Source organism: Hippoglossus hippoglossus, chromosome 6 (assembly GCF_009819705.1).
Source record: "Hippoglossus hippoglossus isolate fHipHip1 chromosome 6, fHipHip1.pri, whole genome shotgun sequence".
In the NCBI taxonomy this organism is placed as follows: Eukaryota; Metazoa; Chordata; class Actinopteri; order Pleuronectiformes; family Pleuronectidae; genus Hippoglossus; species Hippoglossus hippoglossus.
In genome coordinates, this window is record NC_047156.1 from 4,150,435 (window position 1) to 4,174,396 (window position 23,962).

Sequence of the window (23,962 nt, forward strand, 5' to 3'; positions counted from 1 at the left end):
TTCAAAGTTTGGTGAAGCTCGACTCAGAAAGGAAGAATCAGTTGTCAGCGATTGTTGATTACGTCACTTACGATGATGATCCCCTGTTTCTACTGAGCCCTGTTACTTTATTACGTCACCAAGCAGGTTATGTGTTCGCCTCATTGGTTGGTTGATTCTTTTCTCTTTTTGTCAGCAGGATTACGCAAAAACTACTGCCACTAATTTCCACTAAATTTGGTGGAAGGATGAGACATGAGTCAAAAAGCCCCAATTACATTTTAGCATGGATCTGCACAAAGGCTTTTTAAAATTTTCTTCAATATTGCCAGAATGGGATTTTTTGGAGACACTTTCACTAATTTCCAATTAAATAATGAGTGGATCTTGATGAATGTTGGGCCTTGGTGGAGGTTTGTGTCCTATGGGACCATGCTAGTTCTAAATTTATTATTTATTAAATTTTATTATTAATATTGAATGTTTGCTAGTCCAAATATATCAAACTTTACCACTGCACGTCCTTGGGACCGCAGCAACACACTTATCAAACTTGAAGCAGATTTTTGAGATAATTACATTCATGAAGAGATTTAAGATTTTTATTTCACATCACTGAGGTTTCAGTCGTTCCAGCTCCAACAGACAGTATCTATCTGATCGCTTCACATTCTTTTCAGTCGTCGCTTTTAGTCAAATTTTTCCAGTTAAAACCTTCAGTCATATCATTTCAATAATTTAATAAAATTATTTTTTAACCAGGACTTTCCTATTTGGATTAAGAAGGGCATGATAAATTAGGGATGCCAAATCTAAAAGGCTACATCTATTATATCAATGTGCAAGATATATAATTAATCACCATTTAATTATATATTGTCAGATCACATCAGAATCGGTTCAGACTCTGAATCAGCAAATAATCAATATTTAAGGAATCGGGGTTCAGGGCTAAAAGACTCGACTGGGACATTTCCAGTCCAGTCAGCGGCAGTGATGAAAGAAGAGGACATCGGAGGCAATGGAAGACAAAAGACGAAAACGTCCAGACACCTTGTGGAGTTTCACGTGTGAACAACACAGCAGCAGGTTTACATCTACATGTGTGACACCTCTTTTTCATCTTGGGATATTTTGGTGCACTTTTCCAGTTTTTCGTCAGTCATCAACACGTCCACTCGCTCTCATCCAGAATTCAGTGCACGTCTGAAAGCAGCAAAAGAGTCCTACAGGGTGGAGGTAGCTACAGTACATCAGGCTTCAATGTCAACAATAGAACATAATTAATTATTAATATGAATATAATTACTTTCTTCAATATTTTAACTTCTGTCAGTTATGGTCAGCTGCAGGTCTTTAACTTCACATGTAGATACATACAGTAAATACAATTCAACCCCAACTGCAGGAGGAAGAAATTTGTTTTATTTCTCTGGCGTTTTGTTTGCATGTGTGGTTTGAGTGACAGGGGCTGAAGGGGGGGGGGGGGGGCGCCGCAGGGAGGAGGTGTCACATCATCTGAGAGAGGACGTGTTGGCAGGCATGTGTCTGCATTTGACTGAGTGAGTGTGTGACCTGATGGGGCGGGGTCAGTTGGGTAGAGGTCAAAGGTCAGGGGTGTTCTTCTCACTTGTCTAGATGTCAGTCTGACTCTCTCTGTGTCCGGACTCGATTCTGCCTTCATGCCCATCTGGCTGCAGAGAGAGGGCACGAGGGCAAAAGAGTGTTTGGCAGCAGGAACCTATAGAGAGAGTGTGTGTTTGTGTGTGTCTGTGTGTGTGTGAGTGTGGTGTGTGGTGTGTGTTATGTGTGTGTGTTTGTGCTCATTTTTCATAGAGCTGAAAAATAATGCTGCCTCAGACCCAAACTGTCAGCTTTCTCTTGACATTGAGAGAGAGGAGAGGAGGAGAGGAGGAGGAGGGAGAGGAAGAGGAGAGGAGGAGAGGAGGGGAAGAGGAAATATAGAATATATGAGAGGAGAGGAGAGGGAGAGGAGAGGAACTAAAGAATATGAGAGGAGGAGAGGAGGAAGAGGAGAGGAGATAAAGTATATATGAGATGAGGAGGAGGAGAGGAGGAGAGAAGAGGAGATATATAATATATGAGATGAGGAAGAGGAGAGGAGATACAGAATATATGAGAGGAGGAGAAGAGAGGAGGAGAGGAAGAGGAGAGGAGATATAGATAATGAGATAAGGAGGAGGAGAGAAAGAGGAGATATAGAATATATGAGAGGAGGAGAGGAAGAGGAGATAAAGAATATATGAGATGAGGAGGAGTAGAGGAGAGGAAGAGGAGAGGAGAGGAGATATATATAATAAGATAAGAAGGAGGAGAGAAAGAGGAGATATAGAATATATGAGAGGAGGAGAGGAGGAGAGGAAGAGGAGATAAAGAATATATGAGATGAGGAGAGTATGAGGAGGAGTAGAGAAAGAGGAGATATAGAATATATGAGAGGAGGAGAGGAAAGAAGGAGGAGAGGAGGATAACGGCCCAGACACTGGGGGAGAGGACACAGGAGAGTACACACACACACACATACACACACACACACACACACTTTGTTTGCTCCGCTGTGACCTGCTGCAGACAATTATGTCTCTCTCACTCTGCCACAATCAAATTACTGCTGGAGGACAAGGCCTCTGGACGGACCCACTGCTGCGAGAACACACACACACACACACACACACACACAAACACACACATTTCATACCACTCATACACACACAATTCATCGTATGCACACATACATTACAAATATAATGTCACCACTAACACACACAAAGACACGTTCTCTAAACTTACAAATATAAATATATGTACTATAAATATATACTACAAAACATTTCTGATTCAGCAGCTGCTTTTGAATGAGAACTTATTTATATGTGTGTGTGTGTGTTTAAAAAAACAACTAACATGGACTTTTGATCTCAGGACAAAGAAAACCCTGAAAACAGCTGAGACATTTAACACTCGATGAGTCTGAGGAGAAGAGAAACAGCAGCAGAGGCACAGAACAGAGTCAGAGAGAATAAATGTGTTAAAGAGGAAGGACAGGAAGGAGAAACAAGTGGCGGGAAAGTAAGCAAAAAGAAGAAATGAAGTCAGATGAAGCGGGAGAAGAAGAGAGGAGGAGGAGGAGGAAGAGAGGAGATGGTGTTGATGTTTGCTTGTTATTCCAGCGCTAATTTTCCCCTGGAGCTCATTACAGTCTGGGAGAGAAACAAACCACAAAACCTTAAAAACCAACAGAGTGGAGAACAGGAGGAGGACGAGGAGAGGAGGAGGGTGAGGAGAGAGAAAAGTAAAGAGGAAGAAGGACAGAGGAAGTAAAGAAGAAAAAGGAACAAAATCAAAGATGGAGAGACGACAGAAAGAATAAAGAAGAAGGTAAGAGAAGAGAGGCGATTAAAACGATAGAGAGAAGAAGGGACGGGAGTGAAAGAGAAAATGATCTGGAGACCTCACACACACACACACAGACACACACACACACACACACACGCTGTGAACACCGCCCACCGTTACACACTTGAACGCACCTGGCGCTGTGTGTGTGTGTGTGTGTGTCTCTTTCAGAAGTTGTGCCAGCTTCGACAAAAAGAAGGAGCCAGGCCAGGCTTAAAGTAGGTTTAAGAAAAATAAAAGTCCCATTTAAATTTATTGATTTCATCAGAGCAAAGAAATAAGAAAAACAGTAGATAAATCGATTTGATTGATTGAGAAATCAAAGAATATCATCATCGTCTAAATATTCACATGTAATTTACAGTCAAGATATTAATAATAATCATAATCATAGTTATGATAATAATAAACAAATAAAAGTCCTCTTTAGCTGCAGGTTTTTCTATAGAAGTAGTAGATTCAGCTTTTTAGCCACAACTTGGTTTGACCCAAAACAAAAACAAGAAGCATGTTTTTAATCAGAAAGAGCAGAAACGGCAGCCTCAGATTTTCCACACAATCACTAGTAAGTTTCTCGTAGAATATTTTTCTTTTATATAACACTGAGTACGAAGTACAGATATTATAGTCATCAACCAGATTCGGTTTTTCCAGTATTAGTATTATCATTATTATCATCATAATACCAGTAGAATAGAAACAGTGGCTTAGATTTTTCGATATATGTATATATCCATATACTGTGTAAATTTATGTATTTATATATTTATATATATAATAGAGTTTGTGGTTGTAAGTTGGTTTCAGTGTCCAAAAGTCCAACGTTGAAGAAAAGCGCGGAAGGACCCGTGCTGGGAAGCAAACGAGTACAGCAGCAGATAAAGTACAGACACGGGGAAGGAGAGGCGGTCGGGTCGCGGAGGGGCGGAGGAGAGGGAGGGTAACAAAGGCGTACAAAAAAATAAATAAATAAATAAAGGAAGAGAGAGAAATCTGCACTTGTGGGTAAACAGCATAGTCGAGAGAAGAGAGGAGGGGTGTGGCTGTGAAACACAGCAGCGGGGATGGAGAGACAGACGGAGGGAGGGGGGGGGGGTGGAGGTGGGGAGGAGGGATGGTCGGACAGAATGGAGGTCGATTCCAACGTTTGTTTGGCTGCCAGAGAGACGATAAAAACACTGAAGTAGCAAAGTAGAGCAATACTCTGTGTGCGACTTCTATCAATACCGATATTAGTTTCATTAGATACGGTCACAAGAGAGTCGTGGGGGAGTATTGATTACGTGAGGAATTTACCACGTCTATATCTAAGTGTGGATCTGAAATTCCTCTGGTTATCAACTCTTCTGTATATCTAGAGATTCTGCATTTTCAGAAATGTAAAACTGCCTTTTTCATTTTCTTTGATTCTTTAGGTATAAATTTGGTTAATGTTAGTTGTGGTTAGAGGTTAATACCAAACGCATTGAGTCTTGTGGCCCCTGCGTTACGATGGAGACCCTGAAGTCCAGGGTCTACCCCGGCCCCGCAGGTGACCCTCAAATAGAGGATAAGCTGTAGAGCTGATAGATGGAGGGTTTTATTGACTTTTCCAGTATTTAATCAATCTTTTTTCTAACATTAACCAAGTGTCATGACTTGATATCATTAACTATTTAAGGGTCAGGTCAAGTGTAGGGAAACTGCCCAGTGGCCCCAGAGCCCCGAGGGCCCCTAGAAGCCAAAGGTTTACTCCATATCATCCGTGTTATTATAATTTGATTAATGCTGAATTCGTTAAAGATTTTCACGCCTGAACTAGAATAAAAAAACTTCTATCCTCTATTCTGTGGCCCTGCTCTTGTGGAACTTAAAATCAAATTTTTTCCGGATTGTGGGATTTTATCTGAGACAAATATTTATATTAGTTCAGAGTTGAAGCCCAAGTGAAACATATTCAACAGTCACAACATGTTGAGTATTAACATATCACCCTGCAGGAGGTTAATCCGGCCGTGGTGGGGGGGGGACGCATTCAATATTAATTCACCATTAACATTTGGTTTCTTGGTAAATGTCTCGGTGAATGTTTCCCCGTCTGGGAAGCGTCACCTTTAGAAAGAGATTGTATGTAGAAAAATCTGGGAAACTATTATTTTTATTATTTATCATTATCTATTATTTGCACATGCATTTAAATTTCATATATTGGTTTTCATCAAGGACTGTAAAGACGTCAGCTGTTGTTTCGTACACTAAGTGTTTTCTGTGAGTCACAGCTGGACACCGCGGTCGACTATTCTTAGATTTGAAGACGTGTCTGATGCTCGCAGCTGGCAAGCAAATATTTACCATTACTGCCGGCTGCTGTTAGGAACCGAGACATCTGAGTCGAAGACAAAAGGGACGAGACTGACAGGGAAGCAGAGGGAAGGAGCGGGACTATATGCAAGAAGTAAGCGGGCGGATGAAAGAATGGGAGAGGGACACTTGACTGTCTAGGAATCAGGAAAAGACAGCGATTTATATATAAGTATAAAACAAAGCTGACAGGGAGGTAAATGTTTCCTCAGCTCCTGATTTTGGGATCAGGGTTCAGCGTCGCCCCTTTAAAAAAAAGTTCTAGCTTGGCTTTGTGGTGGAGGCTGATCCAGAATCAGTGCGATTTATGTCTAGAATATGAAAACAAAGAGTAAAATAAGCGGGAGATGATAGGAGCAGTTCTCCGAGAAACATTCTTCAAAGCTTCGATTGATGGAGATCGATGAATTAATGATTGAATGATGAATGTGGAGGGACGGAGGGACGGAGGGGAGGGGTTACACTCGGGTTTTTAAAACACTCTGGAACATATAAATGATCAATTGCGTCTGTCAGCAGAGAATAAAAAAAGTTTTGGCTGTCCAAAGCTGCAGTCGAGCCACAGAGAAAACAGAGGAAAAGGATGAATGACAGGATGGATGAAAGGAGGGGGGAAGTGAAGAAGCTGGCCGTACACTCGCGTGTGCTGGCTCCACCATTCTCCTCTCGCGTTACCCTTGTTTAATCATTCTGTGTCATGCTCTTACATCGCTCTAACTTCTCCCATCCGTCCTCTTCCCTCCACCCTCCGCAGCGTCCCAAACAGAAGTCTCTTGTCACATCCTCCTCTTCTCTCTTCCTCCTTCTTCTCCTCCTTTAAGGCCATCTCATTCACGTCCGTTTTTTTCTCTTTCTCCATCCCCACCTTCGTCGTAATTTCCATCTTCCACCAGCTCCTCCTTCGTTTCCACCCCTTGCTCCTCCTCTTCCTCTCCGGTTTCCTCTACATGGGAAACACCAGGAAGCCGGAGAAGGTGGAGTATTTCCATCCTCCCATGAGGTTTCCTCTCTCCAGTTTGAGGTAGGCCCGGTCTCCCTTCTCCATCTGGATCAGCACGCCGTTGCTGGCCGCCTCGCGCGTCACATCCTGGTCGCCCGCGAACGCCGAGATCACCGGCCAGCCGTTGTGCATCAGGCTCACCTGCATGAGGGGGAAGAGGAGAGAGTTTAAAAAATGAGGCACAGGAAAATAACAGAGGATCGTACACACGAGCATGGAAGTGTAGAGACGACTAGTGCAAAACACAGTCGAGCCATTTTCAGACATGAGAAACTTTGCCTCCCGCTCACTTGCAATCTGTGCAAGTGAGGAGGGGGCTTAAAACATTTGCTTCCTGTGGAGAAGCAAATCACAGCCTGGCTTCACGTGGAGTTCAACATTTAGTGAACTTTGACCCCTGACACTCGTCACATTCATGTTTGCCCTTAATTCTGCTGCGGAGTCCACATGTTTTTGATAACATCACATCGACCTTAGCGACCAAAAGCTCTCTCGACATCCTCCTCGGTGTCTTCTACGTGTGTGGCTTTTGAAATCCGGAGATATTTTATTTCAGGTTGGCGTCTGTCGAGTGTTAGAAACGTCATCAACACGCCCACTCACTCGCTGCGAGTCCTCCAGAGGATCTCGTGCTACGTTCTCACACGAGCTCACTTGGAAGTTCTCTGGGGTTTTAACAGGAACGCTGGCAGGAGAAACTCCAGAGAAGGTCCAGAGCCTCTCACTTCTCGGACAGTTGCGATCTCACATACAGAACATTCAGGAGATTATCTGGAGTTTAGTGCATGTCTGGATAGTCGGCACCATGATGATGCTTTCATGTAGATTCAGATCGTCGTGATTCCCCCTAATTGAGCAGAACGATTTTAGAGAATCCCTTTAAACGATGCGAGGGCTTACAACAGAATATTAGATCTGCAGTCAGAGCACTTCCCAGTTTTTCAAATACCACTTGGAGAAGATTTAACAAAGACGTTTTTACACATGGAGAGTTACAGCAGAGCCACTGTGACTGACTCAACAAATGTTTCAATAGGGAATAACATCTTCTTACAAAGAGACGTAGCTGTCAGTGACGTGTGTCCCCCCCCCCCCCCCCCCCCCCCCCCCCCGCCCCCCCCCCCCCCTCCCCCCCCCCCCCCCCCCCCACCCCCCCCCCCCCCCCCCACCCCCCCCCCCCCCCCCCCCCCCCCCCCCCCCCCCCCCCCCCCCCCCCCCTTCCCCGGCCAGCCGACGCACACACACACACACACACGCACAGCAGCTTTCATCCTTTCTCTTTTGAGCAACAGCAGAACTCAGGCGCTCCCTGGATTTGTTTCCCCCAACGCTCCACTAAAATAATGGTTTTTATTCTACCCCCGGTGCCGATGTGGTACTAAAACAAACTGCATTGAATTTCAGAGAAGTGTCTGTTTATGCAGGATCACACTTTATAAAGCCCGTGAAAACCCCTGTGAGCAAACCCACGGATTCTAAAAGAGGCACAACAAAGGGTGTGTGTTCTAATGCGTTTGTAGAGGTGGTTGAACGGTTAGAACACAACGACTACGTGGCACAAGACGGTTAAAGAGTGGAAACAAGAAGAATTTATAAGGAATCGAGGAGCTGACAAATATGTTATGTCTGAAGAATAATACACTGAAGAGGTTTAAGCGTTTAAAAGAAACACAAATCCCATCTGAAATGCAGAGAGAGGCAATAAACGATTACTGTCCCGACGTGTAAAGGATGAGCGGGATGGATGGATGGATGGATGGATGAATGGATGGTTTGATGGATGGATGGATGGATGGATGGATGGATGGATGGATGACCGGTGAGACGTTTTTCTCTTATTGAAAATATATTATCATGATATTTCTTTACCTTCAGGATTCATCAGTCACAGTTCAGTCAGACTTTCACACGGTAAATTTGTTAAACTGTTGGTAACAGATGGAACACACTCACAAACATCCCATAATTATACACTTATCCACCTAATTTTTTACCTGACGGTCAGGAGAGAGAACGAGTGTACGTCGAGTGTGTGTGTGTGTGTGTGTCTGTGTGTGTGTGTGTGTCTGTGTGTCTGTGTGTGTGTGTGTGTGTGTGTCTGTGTGTGTGTGTGTCTGTGTGTGTGTGTGTGTGGGCAGGAGATGAAGAGCCTGCCACAGTCAAGAGCTCTCCTGGCTGCTCTGTTGCTCTGAACAACCAGCCTGTGATTAAAACACTCAGACTACACTTACACTCGCTTTTTTTTTTTTTTTTTAATTATCAGGATGAAAACACAGCTCACGGAGAAAAACTTCTTCGCATTGCGGAAAAAACATTTTGTTCGTTAAGGCCACGACACACTTTATAAATAAGATCGTGTAAATGGTTTATAAATCATAACATAACTAATTGATCCATCATCTCCACTATCATCATGTTGTTTAGTTTTGCTACAGCTTTGCCCACATTTGAAATGTCTTTGCAAGCGCAATTAGTTCAATACGAGATATTGTTAAACAAAAATATAATTGGCTAATACATTTAACAATAAGCCAATAACATTTGTATAAATAACTGCTCTAACCACGATGTAGATATAATTAAAATAGAATGGCACTCAGAGCACGTAGCGCTGCCAAGGCCCAACAGTGAAACCACATTTTAATTCACTAAATTTAGTAGATTTAATTTGGATCTGCACAGAATTACACACACTTATAAATATCAGTTCCCTTGATGCAAAAATTATATGTGGAGTAATATGTGGATCACTCAGTCTATGACTATCATCTCCTCCCGACATGTTCACTCAGCTCCTGCTCCTCAGTTCGATAGTTTCAAACTCTCCTCCTCTGGAACGTGTTCGTCCTCCTTCCTCCGACTACAGAGCTGGAAATGTGTCACGAGTCTTTTAAACAGTTCCATAAACATTACTCGTGGAAAGGGAAGAGGTCACAGGAAGTCAGAGCACCAGAAGCAGTTTTACAGTGGATTTAATCAACTAGACTAACGGAAACTCAATCGAACGTGTCAGAGCTGCACATTGGCAGCATCTTCACCTTCAAATAATCCAACCCACCATCATTTTTAATAATGAAACACGTTATATGATTAATAACATATATTCAGTCCCCTGGAGACGTCACCATCGGGGTTATTGGGTCTTTTATAGACTTTTTTTATAGACTTTAATTTTGATGGATTTATCATTTCAATGCTTGTTGTCTCTGCTTGGCCACATACGCTTTCCCCCTCAACCTCTCCTCTCCTTCTTTCACCTAAGGATGTCAGGCAGCACATGTCAGATGCAGGATACTGACAGAAAATGCACTCCGTGTGTACAGTAGCCCAGAAGTGCCAATTCAGAGAGCTAAAGTGATATTTATGATCCTGTTTTCATAAATAATTGATTCGGTGAAGTTAACTTTCTGTGGTTTAACAGTAAAATGGTTTCCACCCAAGAAATGGGTTATAGAAATACTGGATAATATTTGCATATAACCAATAATGTCCCTGGATAACTCAGCCATTAGTGACCAACAGTCAGAGGAGGACACAGGCTTTAATGTAGCTGTTATAATCAGTGCAGGCTTCTCACAGTTAAATAACTACTTCATTATCATGTGCCGTGATTGATTACAAACATTACACTGTTTCCCACAGTCTTCACTCACCCGGGGACGACGAGCACAAATAATCTGAAAACCTGAAATTTGGATCCCGTCGTCAATAACTGACATCGCTGCAGATCAGACACGAGAGGTGACGAGTAGACGATTTAATCTAACGACACCCCCCCCTTGATGGAGGCCTTTCAGGGACGATGTAGGAGAAGAGATGGAGGGCAGGTGGATGGAGGCGATCACTTCTCCTCTTAACGTGATGCAAGTAATGCTTTTGCGCTAAAATCACACTAATTAAGATCTTAAGCAACAGAAAGACACAAGCGTAGCAAAGTACTTCGGAAAATACGAGATGTTCTGTTACCAGCATCGGAAACGACTCCGATACTGATAAAAATGTCGGGGTTGAACCTGCGAGTATCCACGTAATGATCCGATACCACGTCCTTTAAGTAATTAAGTTTCACCCTGATAAAGCTGCAATCTTCTTTTGCGGGTAATCACTTCTTTGCCGCTGCAAAACAGAGGCTGAGCTGTACCGCTTTAATTCAAAGTAAAACTGCCACGTGTGACGGATACTACACCTCCGATTTGAGGAGTGGCACCAGTGATACCAACCATCACTTACATGCAGGGTTATTAGCAGAAAACACGATATGTGAGTCTGTATCAGGCAAAATGGACTCGGAGTATCTCTACTAAAAATATCTCACCAAAATCTCTGCCCCAGCCAAGATCTCAGCCTGAGCTCAGCATTGCTACAACACAGGTGATGGACACCAGGGACCTGCAGTTAGGAGGGAGGTAGAGAAATGCTCAGATAAAAGAAGAGCCAGGAGGGAGAGGGGGGGGGGGGATAAAACAAGGAGGAGAGGAAGGAAGACGGTCGAGCGAGGAGACGGGAGTGGAGGGGAGCATTTCTTCTGCCTGTGCAAACAGAGACTGTGACGCAAGACCAAAACCATCCAGCATCACCGCGTTACTATGAAACTCAGAGACACACAAACCATTCAGACTAACTCCAGCCTGTCACCTACACAAAGATTCATGTGGAACTCACACTCACAAACCCTCCGTCACAGACTCACATTTACCTCCGTGCACATAACAAACACTTTTTTCCTTCTTTTACTGAATTATTTAACCACGTTTCCTTGTTATCTTGCTTTTACCTAAAGCCTCCTTCAGATCTGGAGTCTGCTGCGTATCTAACAGTTAAAATACTGGCTGTGCCACGCTGGTGTTATTGGAGAGAGCGAGAATGTTTGTGGGTTATTTGGCTCATGTGGCAGAACTTAATGTAGGATATTGCTCTAATTTGGAGCAAGAAGCAAGTAGAGATGTTTTTTTTGATTTGGGAATTGACCCAAATTCCAGTCATTGCTCAAGTCGTTCTTAGAAGCAACACTAGATAGTTAAATGCCTTAAGATAACAGATATAATCATTGTGAAGGTACACAACATGGTACATTACGACCAAGAAGAGGAAAACAGAAAGTGACAAAGTAAGAAGACGAATAAGAGTGAATATCGGAGCATATTACTCTCGAGAGCTAAGAGAGGCCAGAGGAACAGATGTCGACCTGGTGTTGTTCTGTTTAGACAAGTCATTACTTTTGTGAAGTTATCGACTCTTTAGTTTATCATCAGAATCCAGGTAAATCCACTTTGATGGAAGTTTAGCGAGTTAGCCGATCACTTGGATGTGATTTGATACACATGGCGCTCGGACATCGATAACTTCCTTTCTGCGTTAGCGTCATATTTGAGTAAAATTCCTAATTTTGAGGTTTCTTCTACGACAGCTTGTCAACAAATGCACGTCTGAGTCACGCAGCCCAACCTGTCGAGGGTTAATCTGGCCTTGAGTCAATTTGCATTGACGTCACATCAAAACTCAGCACTGTAGAAAATTGCCAGATTTACTTACTTTATGTTTTTAAGATACAGAAATTAAAGGGAATTTACAGGAACTTTAAAAAGTCCACTCCCAAATTTGACTTTTTCTTACTATCTGTCTTTCTTACTAATCTGTCTACTCGCTGTCGTCGCTCTCTGTAACACACACACACACACACACACACACACACACACACACACACACACACACACACACACACACACACACACACACACACACACACACAGACACACACAGGGTCAGTGTGTGCTGTGTGCTATGGTGATGTATTGCTCTAATAAAGCTGTGACAGTGGCTTTGGGAGGATGAGACTTTGGTCACCACCACCACCACCACAACTACCACACACACACACACACACACACATGCATGAATAAAGACCATGTGGTGGTTGTGTAGCCGTCTCCTACTTCCTTCCCCATCTCTCTCTCTCACACACACACACACACACACACATGCTGTCAACTACACCCTTACAATTACCACCCATAAATATAAGAGCATGATAATAGGGCTGCGCATCGTGTCAGGCCTCGATCGATCCGCATTCATTAATGCATAAGCACCAATTAACTGGCTGAGTAACAGAGCGAGAGAGAGACAGAATAACAGAGAGGGGGGAGAGACAGAAGACACATGAAGACAGGAAATGAGACGGGGAGAGAAAGTTGGAGCGGAGAGACAGAAAACCTTCGATATGTAAATACACGCTGTCGGACGTCTCAGTGCAGCACTTAAAGCCACCGACATGATGACATTCTGTTATTGCATCGTCGGGTCCTGCCCGGGCGACTGTCTTGACACGGCAATGATTCCTCCACATCCTTTTCTTTTTTATATGTCTCTTTTTCTTTCCTTTCATCTCGACATCTTTTCCTTTGCGTCCTCAGTCCTTCTTAATCTTTTCCTTGTCGCCTTTCATTCCCCCTTTCCTCCCTCTCTCTCTCTCTCTCTCCCTCTCTCCCTCTCTCTCTCTCTCGTTCTGTTTTTCTTTCCATCTTTCACTGAGAGAGACTTTGTCACCATGATGGATTCATACATAATGGTGTGTCTGTGACACTGCCCGTCTGTAAAATGGCCGAGTTATCTGTATTGGAACTTTTCTGAAGTTTGAGGAAAAGTGAATCCGAGGTCAATGGGTACGGAATAAAACCACTAAACCACTGACAGGAAGACTTGCTGGGACAAAACAAAGACTGACATCCGTGTGTGTAAAACAGGAAATATTAGATTTATAACATTTATATATACATAAAGTCTGTGACATTTGGAGAAACCCATCAGAATCCTATAGAAGGTTTGAATAAAAGCTGCTGATTTCATGTTTCACCTACAAACACGTCACCGCTTGCTGTTGTTCCACCATGTTATGATTAAAACGTTTGGGAAAAGCAAACAGGAAAGGTTGAGTTAGTTGTATCAAGTGGATCTTTACACATCATTGACTAATAACGACTATATCGACGCATTACATCCAACATACATCCAGAATTTTAAAACTTGCAATAGTAAAATGCACAAAGCTACCACAAACCCTTTTGAGTATTTTCTCTCAAGTTTTGCAAAAGCTTCAACTCCTCGTTATTTTCACAACTCGACTGTCAAACCCGGTTCATGCTTCATCAAAGCTTTGATCCCATCGGCTCTGGACCAAGACTCTGAGGTGTTATAGGTCCAGACGACATTTTAATAATCTCTATCAGCAGCTTTCTGCAGATGAACACAGACAAATTAATCAACCAATGTGTTCCACCTCTTTAGCTTTCACACACAGACTGTTTACATGTGGGTTAGCAAAGCCTTATTCAGAATAAGGTCATGGGAAAAGTCTGTTACTCGTCAGTTTGATGTCCATGTAAACTGGTCTCATGTTAGTTTGATGCAACAAACACACAGAAGCTGTCTCAGTGGCCGATCTGCTGGTGTTGTGATCAATAAAGCATGATGGGTAAATGGCAATGCTCACTAAAACCATTCTTTCCAACACTAGTTTCCCTCAAGTCAAAGTTTTGAGATGGAAAACTGTTTCGAGTAAACTGCTTTGCATTTTGGAAAAAAATAATAATATCCTGCCGCAGAGGCTCTCACCTTGTTAGAGTCTGGAACATCTGTGCTGGCCAGCAGACTTTATTTAGGTCAAGTGTGTGTGTGTGTGTGTGTGTGTGTGTGTGTGTGTGTGTGTGTGTGTGTGTGTGTGTGTGTCTGTGTGTTTGTATGGTGCTTTCAACAAGCGTTTTTTTTTGTTGGTAGATTTCTGTATCGTTGTCCTTTTTGAGCAGAAAACAACAGTACGTGCACAATAACAAGCCTGCAACTCTCGGAGGGTCACAGCTGTGATTTGTTACCAGTTTTAATAAGCACTTTTCCCATTTGCGTTGAACGTTGAAAGATGAAGTTAACAATATTCTAAATAAAACGATTGGGAGGTTTGTGTGCAGAGTGTGTGTCTGCTGACAGAAAACCCAACAACGTACACTTAGATTTGAATTGATCATGACCGTGAAAATATAGAAAAACTTGATTTGACACATAAGTTACACGTTAGTTTTTGTGAAGGCAACTCATCTCTGGACTTGGGGTGTGTAGTGAGATCCTACATGGCCGGTTCCTACCAGACCGGTACTGAAATAGCTTCCCTGCTAACATGCACCAGAAACATCACCACAACAACCGAAACCACAACACACTCTCTGGCTCTGGCACCACGTAACATACAAGCTCTTGTTGTCGACCATAGTTTTGTGCTTTTGTTAAGAAATAAAATATCTGGCATGTTTTGGCAATGGTACCGGTTTGAAAGTATCCTGTATCGGGAAAAAACCCTAAATAACAACCGACCCTAAACTCTGAACCCATAACTTATTCATGTTCTGTACATTGAAAGATATCGTCCCCACAATCAACACCACTACATGTTGTATACTTTAGTTGTTACACAAAAGATTTCGCTGCCCTGCCACAGATCACGTTGCCCTGATCACATTGTGGAGACGCTCCAGCAGAGAAAAGACAGACAGTCTTTCTCAGGTCCTCTAATGAACTTAGAGGCTCCACCGCTGCCGACATGATCACCGCCGCCTCTTTACCTCTGCCTGCACAGTGTGACTGGGATTATTCTTGACTTTTATCTCATTACATCTCATGGTTTTTGTGTTGGTTGGGAGGAAATCACATAAAATAAACTTTCCACGGTTCAATTTACTCTAATTGTCCAGTGCAGACACAGTGCAGACACAGTGGAGACACAGGGGACGTTCAAAAGGAGACACATTGGACCGTGGTGTGGAATCTAACTGACTGACTGATTGAATAATAAAGAGAGAATTGTCTAATATAAAACAAATTGGTGATGAAAATGAACCTCAGCTGTAAATCTGACCTCACATGAAGCTAAAGTTAATTCCTGTAGCATTGAGAGATTCCAGGAAATCAGTAAAAAACGAAGCAACGCAGAAATGATGCAGAGAGACGGAGGCAAGCGGAGCAAAGGTCAGAGCGTTACTAAACATTATAGAGCGGATCGGATCTTACAAATGTCAGCAAATCTTCGTCAGCCGTCATCAATACCGCCGCGGAGAACGGCCTCATTAATTTGACAAAACCACTGAGCAAAGCTTTCACCCGTCACATTAGAGAGAGAGAGAGAGAGAGAGTGGAAACATGCAACTCTGAGTCTGTTGGCAAATGTCAAACCACAGCAAATGATGAAAGTTAATTGAGATGAGTCAGTCGAGTTTCAGCCAGAGACACGTGATCCTTTATAGCGTTTACACTGAGCGAACCAGAAAAACCTGGAGGGAAATTAATTATACCTTAAATATGAAGAAATTATTTACATCCATCTACGGCTGCAAGACAGAAGATAGAAGATGTAGATAGAGAACCAGAGTAAAGAGTGAGATCTTTACTCTTTACTCAAAAACAAAAACCCTTCTGGTGCATTGTCTCTGCGCCGGTGATGACGTCATAGTCGCAGGATTATGACACAACAACAACATTCAACGACAACAACAACAACAACAACGAAGTCGGCCGGTGGAGAAACGCAATATATGACCAATGTTTGTTTTAAATGTAGAATTAAACAACATGTTGAATTACCTTTTTTTAAACATATAGATACACTTGTTTGTCTCAGTTTGTGCAGTGATGCTCTGCTCGTATATTTACATTTGTACAACAGGTCGGGCTGTTCCTGTTCCTGCTCCCTCCTCTCGTTTCTCTGCAGCGAGCGCAATGCATGATGGTATATAATGCTTGGTTAGTGACCATCGGTTGTGCTACTTTTCACGATGTATTCTGAGAAACAATGAGTGAACTATAGAGGGATTTAGCTCACTAAATATTCGGACACCACTACAAAACGGTAAACTCACTATGTATTGATTAGTGAGTGGTTTCGGACACAGACAGTGATTTAAATGACTCGATCATCTAATCAACTCACCGAGAGACGGCAGCTGAAAACCCAGACTGGTCCGTCCAGACTCCACCCACCATGTGGGGTCCAGACGCTGCAGCCAAGTTCCTCCCTGTCGGTCAGTTTGTTTTCCTGCTCGCCTGAACCCAGCTAATTTTCTGCCCTGCTTGTGCCTGAACTCCACAACTCCTGTTCACTTGAAGTCCTGCCACGTCCAGGCCCCGTCTCCATCAGCTGCTCCCAGTTTGCGTAGCTCTAGCCAGCTCTAGTTTTTCTACTCTGCTCTGCAGCCTCTGCCTCTTCACTCCCTCCCAACCCCGGGAGCCTCATCCAAAGCCCAAACGTCTCCAGCCAAGTTACAAGCAAACACAATTCAAGTTGCAATAAACCGCCTTCAAGTCATCTCTTGTTTTACATTCAGGTTCTGAACTAAACTGCTATAACATGAGCACCAATCAGTGCAGCTTTCTATGATGTTCTGCCAAACTGAGAGAGACTGTGCAGGGGTTGATCGGATAAAAGGGAAACTATGCATCTGGCTGGCAGACGGCATGTTCATGTGTTTGTGCCAACAATGATATAAACTGTAAGAAAGCAACAAACAGAAAATCATATCTAAAAATGCACATTGTTGTTTCTCCATCAGATATTTATCACATTAATTGACCTTTAAATGACATTTACACACCAGCAAACAAAAGAAACACAGGCACTTATGAATAACACATTAATTACACACTTCTATTACCATCCTGACAATAGGATGATTTTAATGGACACATTTCCACCGCTTAATCTCATGCCAAATAAATCCATTAAAATAATCTATTCCACTAAAGAATTCATGACATGAGCTTTAAAGAGAGTTTTCCTTTGTGATCTTTTTGAGTATTTTTAAAAATTTGACTAATAGACATGATCCTTCATTCCTGGATTGTTTTACGTATTTTTTGTTGCACTTAACTTTGAAATTTTAATGATGTCTCTATCAACCTTTTACAAAGGTACATCCAGAAAATACATCCATACATGTTTGGTGCATCCATAGCTGATATTTGTCTTTCTAGGCAAAAAACTAATAATTTTAGTACAAAACATTACGATGCTTCTATGGATCTAAAAATCATATGATGTTCACCATGATATCCAACTCTGCATCTTAGCATGCTAACAGGTGCTAGCATGTGTGAACTTCTTGGTCGAAGGATCCTAAAAGTCTGTGAGATTCATCCAGAGTCATGAATGTCTCCATCAAACTTTGTCAATGAGACATTTCAGTCAATTAGTGAACATTAAACCTGCCGGTGACGCTGGAGGAGAAGTCGTGCGTTCGCCAAAGTCAGTAGGTTTGATCCTCTGGAGACTCTGGATCTCTGAACTGGCCCCAGTCTAACGTGTCTTTATCCACCAGTGCAACAAAGCTCACAAACAAGCAGCTGCAACACATGAGGCCTGACAAGTCCCAGTCTCTGCCGTCAGCTGCAGACAAACCAACTCCTTTACTCCATCTTTTCTTTCTGCTCTCACCTGCCACCATTTTAAGTGAACATAGGAATAGATGAGGAGTCTTTGCTTCTCATTTCCCTGCATCTCCACCTTTTTAAAAAGGTCTACATCGTCTCGGCCAGAACTTCATTTTAGTTTTTTTGCTCCTCATGAAAGAACACGTACATGTTCTTGCTGGTTACTCGTTTCCCTCAGACACAGCTGAAGTGCATTGGAAGTGTACTGAGATATTTCTCTTGATCCTGGTCCCTCTCTATAGATCTCACTGTTTTCAGAAATTATTTCCCCATCTTCCAGAGAAGACACCCCAAGAAATACAGAGTAATATCTACGGTATTTACCATTATCCTCACCCTCACTCCCGTTTATACTCTGAGGATTAATTAAACTGTGTTAATCCATGTCACGGTGATTGTGAAAATCAAACCCTCCCTCAGTCTTACATCAGCCTCACTTGTTCAAACACCATCTTGGCCCACAGTTAAGGTGACCCAGGGATATTAGCACCACATTTATTTCTGTCCACTGAGACCAGTAAACAAATGGCTCAGGTCATGCAGGAGACGGGCAAGCTGTTTGTGATCAGTGTGGAGTTGTTGTGTATCTGAGGTTCAGTGAATCATGTTTGGTCCCCAGATGTATTAACGAGGCGTGACCGCGAATAAAAGAAAATTGATATCGGCAGGAGTTTTTCTGGGTTTAAATTTTTTTAATCTGGTAATAAGACATAAATCCAACAGTGTTATACGGTCTAGTTATTCTTTTTATGGAATCAACTCACTCTATGTGTTGGATGTCAACGTTCACTCTGAGATCTTTGATTTGAAATGTGTGTGTGTGTGTGTGTGTGTGTGTGTGTGTGTGTGTGTGTGTGTGTGTGTGTGTGTGTGTGTGTATTCCCCATGTTCCTACATAAACGCTGGCCATTTGTCCATTTAGCCGACATCTATGTCAGCTGTATTGAAAAGCTGCACAGGGATCAGATGATATTAAATAACCTGTTTGATGATATTTGAGGATGAGGCTCGAGCAGAGTTTCCTCTCAGTGGTTCTTTATACATATCAATATTTAAGAGTATTTTTTAAAACAGAATGAGCCATCGCTTTAATGAAATCCCGAGTATACGACATTAGCATGTTGATGTGATAAGACTAAAACTATTTTTATAAGAGAACAGCCTCATTCTGCATAGTCGCCCTATCATTAATTATAGATCATATGAAATATATAATTAGACTGTTAAAATGTGCTTCTATTGTATACATGTTAAAAAATAGCAAGCTCGAAATGAAACCTGTGACTATGGTGTCTCATTTGCTCAAAATAGAGTTTCCTTTATAACAGTACAAGCCTGGCAGGCCACCAGGCCAACGAGATCCCCGCCAGGCAAAATAAAACTGTTTAATGGAACAAAAAAATAACGGCAATGACATACGGCTAATATCCTTTGTTTTGGAAATCAATAATCATCTGTGTCTGGGTGCATCCGTGCAGCACTTTGGAAAACTGTTCCAAAACGTGAGTCAACCTTTGTGTCGTGGACGCTGTCGTTCAGACTCTGTTATTACATCATTTCCCATTTTAATGCTGGTTTATATGGCTTTTTTAAAAAGCTGAGAATTATAATGAGTAGAATCTGGACCCACATGGTGCAGGAAGAAACGCTCATGATGTAGTAAAGTGAAATCAGACCGAGCCATGTCTGTATCACTAACAGTCTTCTTGCTGTAGTACAAGTACAGCAAGCACAACATTTGCTGTTCTGAAGATATATTGAAAAACCGAGCGTGTTCAGTGAAATCTCTGACCCCAGTGACCCTACTTCGAGAATAGAAACTTGTTTATTGGAAACCAAAGAACAAACCTGGGTTCAAGCAGTGAAACATTTAAAAGGGTTTCGGAAGCTACTATAAAATGTAAAGTACGTTCTTTTAAAGCCAAACAGTGCGTAAAAGGTAGAATCTCGTGTTATCAGGACGGTGTGTTATCAAAGGCTGGAAGTCACCAGGTTTTCCTCTCTCAGCGGGGAAATGATAGAAATGGTAGAAACAGAAAGGCCTTAATACGCAGCTGCTTTAACCTGAGGCTTTTAAAGATGCCTTTTCCAAATGCTGAAATACTGTAGTAAAATATCACCGGCTCTCACTGCAGAACCCCAGTAAACAAAACTGTAAGATTTCCTCTTTCCTCTTCTCTTTCCTCTTAATTATCTTTTTTTTCTGAAATGTGGATCAGTGCTTTGTGGAAGTGAGTCTAAAAAACTCACACTATGTCCACTACTCCACGTTATGGTCTTCAACGAGCAGAGGAAGATCCACTCTCATTACTTCGATGACCAATCGAACCACACTGAGGAGTTCCAGTGTCGTCTGTCTGATCTGTGAGCCCCCTGCTCCGAGCTGCAGGGACCAGATGCTCACTCGGCAATTTACCTGGGATTTCAAATAGAAATCCTGTAGCAAGAGGAAGCGTTTGGTAAATGGGATTTTCAAAATAATGTACGTAAGCTATCCGTAATTGGAAGTATAGGGGCGTTGTGGGAAGGGGGGGGGCAGAGTTCCCTTTAGATCGGTGAGTATAGGGTATTTAATTTGAAATACTTGTATTTAATTGCCAGGCGTAAAGCACAGGGAGATATAGAGACAGACAGATAGGTTTCTGGGAGCATTTTGACACCCACAGCTGGCGTCAGGGTTCGACAGACAGAAACCTGCACAGGAAAATAACTGATGAGAGATGGAACTAACTGTTTGTCTTCCCTTCATCTACACAGCATCCACTGATCAATACGGACTCATGATGTCTGGTTTTTCCTCCCATTTCTTTCCTCGCCCCTCTGCCTGAACCTTCTTTTCCACTTTCCTACCTGTCCTCCCTCTGTTATTCTCTGACTCTGCCCTCTTTTCTATTTATCTTTCTTACATTCCCCCTTCATTTTCCTCTATCCCTCAATTTCCACATCTTCTCTACACTTTGAAATCTTCCTTTTTCCTTTCTTTGTCCCTGAATGTTTTGCACTCGCTCTCCTCTCCCTGCTGTCTCTCATCTGCTGTGTGCACCGCAAGTAGCCGCCTCTAAGGCAATCAAACAGTGGGAGTTTTCCACACAGCAGATGTGCTGGACGGATGGCGGGATGAGCGGGAACAGGTGGAGGGTGAGGAGTGCACAGGTAGGATGCTCGGAGGAGAGGGGACAACCCACACCTGTCGGCTTCGCGTTCGAAAACGTGACGGAAAAAAGCTTTTTTTTAAATGTTCAAGGTCAGTTTTCAAACACCGTTATCTCCAGGTGGAGAAGGATTTACACTGAACAGGACGTAAAGTGGGAAATAGGCGTAATGTGGCCCAGTCAGCCATTGGACTGGTTTTCAAAGTAACTCCAATAACAATCAGTTTCTCCATTTTCTCCTTGTCAATCGCTCTTTGTGGTGCTTCTGCATCTCATACTCGTACTAAGACAACACAGCAAATTGGCACAAATGGCAGTGCTAATGGTAATGTGACAGGCATTACCGCCACTGTGTTCTGCACGGTACGCCAGACTTAATTACCTCAGCGCCATGAGTCAAGTGTTTGCCGTCCGTGGTCTATTTTGCGTTCAGTCACACAAAGATGACTGGGAGAACGCGCCGAGCTCGACATCGCTTTTCTCTCCCCCCCCCCCTCACACACGCCCGCCCTCCTTGTTGTTGTTATTGTCGTCGTTACCGCTGCTGCCATGCTAATTAATTCAAGACTGCAATAATAAAGTATAAGTAGCAAAACCTAATGCCAAAGCCCCGGGGACCCGGCGGCATAATTGCACAACAGTTTAATTTGCAAGGATACATTGTAATTAACACCGTGCGGCTTGTAAAGCATCATTATGTGCATGTTAAATGCTGGAAATGGGCTGAAGACTGCTCCAGTGATTTCTGTCACTTGACACATTAGAAGAATACAGACACTGTCATAGGTGAAACGCTTTGTTAGTTGGATGAAGGACGAGTTGTGGTTGGGGTCCCTGCAGGCTGTGTGTGTGTGAGTGTGTGTGTGTCTGTGTGTGTGTGTGTGCAATCCTTGTGTGCATTAGTAAGAAAATTAAAAAAGCCTCCCTGTGTTTGCTCTGTTCAAAATTCAGTTAATGTTTTAATTTTCTTAATATCCACAGTTCTCCGTCAGCCCGCGGCCTCTCTCTTCGTGAACAGAGGCAGAGGAGGAGATTGTCGCCGTCCATGGCGTTGAAAGTGAAGCTGCTGCACAGAGCTCGCCACAGCACGCCGTCCTCCTACCGGCTACACGCGCCTGATTTGGCTCTGTCCTCTGTGCATGTATTGATTAATTAAGATTGAGCCGGCGGGTGGCAGGAGACCCGCTTTCATCTGTCCGCCTCCGTCGTTGTCTCCAGGGAAAGAGATCTCAAACATTTACAAAATGACTGCCAGTGCAGATGATATTCAACTTTTATGAGGGGAAAACGATGGGGGGGGGGGGCTCGTGGTGTGGTCTGCACGTGCACACACACACACATACAAAAGACAAACACATAGACACACATTACCTGTATAGTTTGGCGGTTGTAGACTTTCACCACATGGAAGTTAAAACTGTAAATCCCTTTGCGTGGTGAGATGAAATTACTTCTCTCCTCGTCAAAATTCTTCCCAATGTTTACAAGAACCTGAAAGAAAGAAAGAAAGACAGAGAGACTTTCAATTTACAAAATTGCTTATTTGTGCTCGTGTCTTTCAGAGGACTTTTTGCAGAGGTCACTGCAAGATCATATAGGTTTAAAAATGTTATAATTATGGACAAACAAAGACATAATCTGCATCTTTAAATCATTGAATCCCAAAAAATGTTCATATAACATGTCAATGCAAATAGATGAACATAAAAAGATTGTGCTCTTCACCACATCTTATTGCCATAAAACATATTTCATCATTGTTTAGATGATTGAATTCATGATTTAGTCTGATTCAGCCCACATTATTTTACATGTACTTTTTTACATTACATTTCCAGGATGTCCTTTTGTCCTCTGGAGGACTCCGAGGGCCCCTGTGGCCCCCGGACCTCACACACTCAGACTCACTGATGGAGGAATAACTCTCTGCTTTAATCGAGGCTCTTCCTCACTGTCAGAACACCCAAACTTTATGAGGGAATGAGAGCGAACTTAATCAATCTTTCAAATGAAATTTTCAATTATGGATTTCTGCGGCTAAATGTCTGGTTTTATGGACGGAGGCGAACTGTGGCGCGTAATTGAACGGCAATTTGAGGGAGAATTAACCTTTAACGGCAGGCGGGTAGGACCTCGCCCTCGTGACCTGCCGTTACTAAATTATTTGGCGAGATGTCAGTTCCCATATCGCGAATTGTCAGCACAGAAAGGTGAAATATTCAGGAGGCTTGCCTTCCAAGATATTCCTTTCACAATCACTTTGGAAATGTAATAGCAATAATAATTTAAAAAAAGAGTCACAGATTCATTTCTGCAGAGACTTGTTAGTCGAGGAGCGGAGCAGCTCCTGGCATCTGTCCACGAGATGCAGCTGCGCGTAAAACCAGCTTCTCAGGCACAAATCCATCCTCTCATTTAACATGGATTATTTGGTTTTACTGACTTTTAAAAATATCTTATACACCACGTCTGGAATAATGTATTAGCTATAAAAATTCACATTCATTTCAGCTCCACTTTCCCTTTAGTCCCGGAGTGCAGCTGCTGTTCAGGAGATGCAGCTGCGCGTAAAACCTCTATGGCACAAATTCATCCTCTCGTTTAACCT

At 42.7% G+C, this 23,962-nt stretch overlaps 1 protein-coding gene and 1 long non-coding RNA gene across 2 annotated transcripts in view; one reads left to right on the forward strand and one right to left on the reverse strand.

Moving 5' to 3' along the window:
• Positions 1–384: 384 nt before the first annotated feature.
• On the forward strand, positions 385–4,651 carry LOC117763548. Its single transcript, XR_004614182.1, has 3 exons — positions 385–396; positions 1,479–1,487; positions 4,473–4,651. It is a non-coding gene; the product is annotated as an uncharacterized LOC117763548 (long non-coding RNA).
• A 1,323-nt stretch (positions 4,652–5,974) lies between these two features.
• cbln1 (cerebellin 1 precursor) overlaps positions 5,975–23,962 on the reverse strand; it is a 19,168-nt gene continuing 1,180 nt past the window's right edge. The window contains exons 2-3 of the mRNA XM_034588756.1: positions 22,726–22,845; positions 5,975–6,877 (exon numbers count right to left, since the gene is read on the reverse strand). Coding sequence (XP_034444647.1) covers positions 6,680–6,877; positions 22,726–22,845 — 318 coding nt within the window. The 3' untranslated portion in view covers positions 5,975–6,679. The remainder of the gene's footprint in view (positions 6,878–22,725; positions 22,846–23,962) is intronic.